Source organism: Gallus gallus, chromosome 2 (assembly GCF_016699485.2).
Source record: "Gallus gallus isolate bGalGal1 chromosome 2, bGalGal1.mat.broiler.GRCg7b, whole genome shotgun sequence".
NCBI classification, from domain to species: domain Eukaryota; kingdom Metazoa; phylum Chordata; class Aves; order Galliformes; family Phasianidae; genus Gallus; species Gallus gallus.
Genome location: NC_052533.1, coordinates 42,999,428 through 43,005,185, shown reverse-complemented (window position 1 = coordinate 43,005,185; position 5,758 = coordinate 42,999,428). Strand labels below are relative to the sequence as shown.

The following is a 5,758-nucleotide window of genomic DNA, read 5'->3' as shown; positions in this document are numbered from 1 at the left end:
GAATGGAGTTGAGTCAGTGTGGTCGGACTGCTTCCTTCTCCTTCTCCTTTCTCTTCAAAATAGCTCCAGGGACCTGTCTGAAGGTAGGCAACATGGGAGGCAGAGGGCAAAAGCAGGAAGTAAGAGTCCACTGCTCTGTGAACTTGTTTGTAGGACTGTCCTTCCTCTTATCATCCCAGTCAGAGGCAGGGAAATACAGGAAAATAACATTTCCTCCCTCCTCTTGCTGCTGGGAATTTTCAGTGGAAAACAAGAGCCAGCCCAGAAGAAAGGTCCTTCCCTTGCCCATGCCCAGCAGCAGTAGCAGTGCTGGGGAGGTGACCCTTCCCCACTTGCCTACCTCCTCCTTCATAGCCAGCAGAGCTGTGGCAGCACTAAACATCCTCCTCCTTCCCTTGCTGAGGTGGTGAGAAGTTCTCCCTCCTCCTCCTTCCCCTCAGTGTCCTCCAAAGACCACGCAGAGCTGTGGAAGGCAGAGCTTGCCAGCAGGCCAAGTCAGCATCCTATGAGCCAGCTCATCTCCATGCATACTCTCTGGCTCCCTAGGCAGATGATCTCTCCATTTCTGAGATATGTATGAAGGCAAAGTAGCAAAGCCCGAAGCCTTCCTGGCTTTGATCTTGATTGCTCATAAACTGCAAGATCTTAAAATGCAAATGTGCAGACAGAGAAATAAAGATAAGTCTTTTATAGTAGCCCAGGAACAGGAGGGGCAGTGTGAAAGCCACAGGACTTGGCAGTGCTGGGCTTTGGGGAAGATGCAGGTACACCGAGTGTGAACCTTTAAAACAGCCCTGGGGAACAATGCCAAAGGATATTCCCCATGGGAACGTTAAGGAGTCAATCTGTCAAAATCTACAGTTTAACAAGTTGCTCTCCTATCTCTCTCTTGCTGCCTGTTTTCACAGCACACTCTTCCCACCAGGCACTGTCCTTCCCAGATGGTTGGCTCTTCTGGAGCTGGGATGAGCGTGGGGAAAGGTGACATTGCTCCTGCCACCTTGCTGGACCTGGGATGCTGTGCATCACCTTGCACATTTAGGGGTACACTTCAGAGTTTAAAAGTTCTCTACATGCTGCCCTTTGCTGTACATTATGAACTATGGATTTTCTTTTAAAAGCTAAAGATGTGCTGTTCTTAACACAGGGAGGAGCTGAGATTTTGCATCAGTTCCTTGGTGGCAGACTCTTAGAAAGACTGCTTATCCACAGTACTCCTTTTTGTTCAGCCTTCTGAAGGCCAGAGTTCACATCTTCCCTCTGTCCTGGCTCCACCTCCTTTTGTCACAGGGCTGGAGCATTGAGGCTGCTCTGATGTCTCCAAACCCTACAGCAAGGCCAGATAAACCCCGTTAAAATAGCAGCATATGATAAGACCTTGTGCCACCGGTCATGCTGCTCAGCTGACTTTCCGCTCTGCATTGCAGAGCAGAAAGATGAAGCATGGAAGGCTCATGTATTCATAACAGAGAAAAGGCTTCTGGCTGACGTCCTTGAAAGTGTTACCCAGCACTACACCATCCACAGCTGATTTCAACAGAGCAACACTGATATACTCAACTGATGGCCCTGGCCCCAGTTCACCAAGTTCCTTAAGTACAGGCAAAGGACCACTTGGTTAAAAGTGGAATGGCTAACCACAGGGCAGTTACCACCATGCTGAAGTGTCCTGCTAAGCCAGGGGCATAACAGCACACAATCAGTGGCACAAAGTCTTACACGACACCTTCTGTTTTAATAATATTTAAATGCAGTCTCATCCCACTATCTTTCGCAAGGAACTGCTCCCAAATACCTCTGCTCCCACCTGTGACAAGAGGAGAACACTCACCTGGGGCTAAGACCATTGGTGGGATGCAATGGCAGCCCTCATAGTAAAGGAGCTCCAACACCCTGTATCACCAAGCCTTGTTATTTTTATGGGATTTACCCTCATGTCCAGCCCCTACTTAAGCACTGAATCCTCCCTCAGTAATGGATCCCTCCATCGCTCCTTTTACAAATAAAATAAGAAGTCACAACCATCCATCTCAGAAGCCCCTGTACAAACCACAGAGCTGTGAGGTTCAGCTAACAAGACTGAGGCACACAGTTGCTGGGAGCATAAATATAAAACACAGAGTAGCTACACAGATGGAGCATAAAAAGCATCACCTTGGAGGCAGAAAATAAAGCAGGGAAGAGAGAACATCAGCCCGTGGCGTGCAGAGTGCTTAATTTACCTAACAATATCCCAAAGCATCCTCAGTATGGAAGCATCCAGAGGGAGGTCAAGGTTAACAGCTGGGGATATGGCAGATGCTGCTAAAAAGAAAATTGCCATGATAGAAACAACAGGTGGCATCTCTGAGCCCCACGTGGACAGGACAGAGCTGTGAAAGCTCCATGCTGGGACCTTGGCCACTGGAACCAGCAGCATAACCATGTGTAAGTAGCGAGCTGCTCGCAGAATAGCCATGCCTTGGCTTCTCCTTGTGAGATAACTACCCTCAGCCTATGGAAAGGGCAGTGTGAACCAGTTGCTTGGCAGCCCTACAGGCTGGCAATGACAAGCAGGTCTGAAGGAGCGATGCGTGCAAAAGCAATACTTCAGAAGCATTGCGTCTTATAAAAGAGAATGTCAGTCTCAGCCTTCCAGCACCGACACAGATTCTGAGCAAGTTCTGCTGCTGCTTTGCCAAGTGTGACGAGAAGATGAAAGCTGAAGCTTCATGCATGTATTCAGCCAAAACAAAACTGAAAAAAACTCCATCAAATCCCCCTGAAGAAAACAAGATACATCATATATTAGATGATCAGTCCCCAAACAGAACTAACAAGTGGGTATATGTAGTGAATCAGCCCAACAACAGTGTCATATTTCTCTACATTTAGAGGAGGGCTATCCAGGAGCAGTCTGAATTTCGCCTGCATCCACATGCAGCCTGGACACCGCTCTTGCTGGAGAAGGTCTGGGTACACTCTTGAACTCCTTGAGTTCCAAAACCCCCCCAACACAGGGGTCTGAGCCCCAGGCTGCAAGAGAACCATTCAGGTTGGAAAAGACCACTGAGATCACATAGTCCAGCTGCCAACCCACCCCCACCATGCCCACTGACCACATCCCTCAGTGCCACATCCACACGGTTCTTCAACACCTCTCCGGACAGTGACTGCACCACCTCCCTGGGCAGCTGTGCCACTGCCTCACTGCTCTCTCTGAGAAGAAATTCCTCCTAATATCCAACCTGAACCTCCCCTGGAGCAACTTGAGGCCATCCCCTCTTGTCCTATCAGTGTAACATAAGAGAAGAATCTGACCTCCCCTTGCCCCAACCTCCTTTCAGGCAGTTGAAGAGAGCAATAAGGTCTCCCTTGTGTCTCCTCTTCTCCAACTTCTCCACTTTCCTGTGCACCAGCTGGTGCAGAACACACACACACAGGCAAACTGGCTCCTGTACTTCATTCTATATGTCACAACAGAAAGCCAAACACTCAAGTATGCCTTAAAACAGTCAACTTTTAGGAAATAGTCTAGAAATAGCATCTGTTAAAAACACGGCGAAACAATCGTCTCCATTGAAAAATGAGGACTTGGAAGGAGCTGTGTGGGTGGGGTGCTGTGTACCTACAGAGGTTGACTGACAGTTTTCTACACAGCCTGGAAAGTTTATGTGCTTTCAGGAAGGAGGCAGAGTAACAGCCAGTGCTTCTTAATGATAAATGAAAACATACTCGCTGGAAAGGAAGGAAAGCACAGCACGGCACTGTAGCATGTCATCCAAGAAAGGGAATCAAACCTGAAAGCACGTAACTGAGGAAAAAAAAAACCTCCTATGTATCAAATGTGAAAAGCTTGAAAACAGGCAAAAATAATAATTGAGATTTCTTCCTTCTCTTAAATATTTACGGGAATTGTTTTGTTGGCCTATAGGGAGAATAGTCTACTTTCAAACATGCTGGAACTGCAGGTGTAAGCAGCATCCACAGTCAGATGTAAAACCACCTCACAGCTTCTATCAAGTGATAAATTCACTCTGAATAGAGAGCGCACATCTGTGGAGGAAAAACTGCAGTGAGCAGTGCATGCATCCAAAAGCAAATGGGTAGTCTTTGGTTCCCATGATGATCAGGGGGCCTGGATGACCTGAGAGGTGCATGGAAAATCCTCATTGTGAGGCTTGGGATCTGGCTGCATCAAGGGCAGTTTTGCGCCCCCTCTCCTCTTTCGGGAAGAATGAGAGAGCTGTCAGGATCTCCTGGGAAACCTCTCACTTCAGTTCTCACTTGGCCAGGTCTCATGTGATGGAGCAAGCTGGCCATTGCTAAAAAGCTCAGAGCAGACAAGATTGAATTCTCACACTGACCCTCAAGAAAACACTTAAAATGTCAGAAGGATCCAGAAAAACATCCACTCAGAATAAGGGATAAGTTTCACCTTAATGATTAGAACTTAAATTTGGTGTCTGAGCCTTAAATAATAATACTTCAGAAGTGAAGCCATACATTATCTTCATCTATATTGATATCAAGGTAGCAGGGAGGGGAACAGCTCTTCTGTTTCATCCTGTGGTGACAGAAAACCAAGTCATCGCCATTGCACCAGTTCATTCATAACGTGAATTGGTGGAGACAGTGTTGCTGTTATAAACATTAATGGAGCAGCTGCAGGTTTTGTATATTTTGGAAAGATGTTTCAGGTAAGGACATGATTCACAGCACCATTCACAGGCCTGGCTAATTGTTCTGAGCATTTCCATCTAATTTAGCGTCTAAGTTGGGGGTACTCATACAGGAGATCATTCACACCAAGAGAAGAGAAAGTTTCCAGAATAATTTGAGTTTATCCTACTTTGAGTAATGTTTTTCCAAACCCTTCTGCAGTATTTGAAGTTACAGATGCTTGGAGCAACTCAGCTGACCCATGAGTCAACCTCTCCAGGTTGGGTTGACTCCCAGCACCATTAGATCCCCAGCTATAGCACAGGTCACAGAAGACCGATTTCCCACAGGCGGTCTTGGAAAACATCAGCACAGAAACCCATCATCTCCTTCCAAGCTGAAACTGTATGTGATCCAACGAAGACCAAAGGCAACAGCACTCCTACTACAGATGTAAGCGGTAGAGGTTTGGGTTGTCCCAAGACCTCCTCCAGGCAAAAAAATATGCCCAAGGTTCCTGAGCAAAAGAATTGCCCAAACCCACTCCATCTGAGTATGCCTCAGGTAGAAGCCTGCTTCAAAGCCAAGGAACAAGGTGCAATTCAGCCTAGCACAGCCTTCTTCACCTTTATCTTTTCTTCTGCTCTGCTGTGGAAAGGCTGTAAAAGAATTGAAGAAATATTTCAAGTGTAGTTGGAAAAACAGCATGTAGGTCAACATATTATAACAAGAACCTGATGGATCCTGAAGCTCTTTTCGCATCTTTCCACAAGCCTGCCTTTATTTTCTGTTTCAAAACAGAACAAAAAGCCTCTGGTAGAATCACAGAATCATTAAGGTTGAGAAAAACCTCTAAGATCACCAGTCCAACCACCAACCCAAGCCCACTATACCCTATCAGTGCCACATCCACAAGTTTCTTAAGCATCTCCAGGAACAGTGACTCCATCAGCTCCCTGGGCAGCCCATGCCACTGCCTCATCACTCTCTCTGAGAAGAAATTTTTCCTTATATTCAACATGAAAGCTGGATATACAGTAGATATTAAGCACATCCAGGCCACCTGTAAAAGCTTTCACTTGCTAGGACTCAGTTTCCCTTGAAATCAGTTATATAC

The 5,758-nt window shown here is 46.6% G+C and overlaps 1 protein-coding gene across 2 annotated transcripts in view; it reads right to left on the bottom strand.

Moving 5' to 3' along the window:
• Positions 1 to 5,758, bottom strand: part of CDCP1 (CUB domain containing protein 1) — a 48,550-nt gene that overhangs the window by 17,916 nt on the left and 24,876 nt on the right. The window contains exon 9 of one of the 2 annotated variants that reach the window (XM_015281743.4): positions 3,828 to 5,300. The exons of the other annotated variant lie outside the window; for it this stretch is intronic. Coding sequence (XP_015137229.2) covers positions 5,270 to 5,300 — 31 coding nt within the window. The 3' untranslated portion in view covers positions 3,828 to 5,269. Of the gene's footprint in view, positions 1 to 3,827; positions 5,301 to 5,758 lie in introns of those variants that run through there. 2 annotated transcript variants of the gene reach the window in all.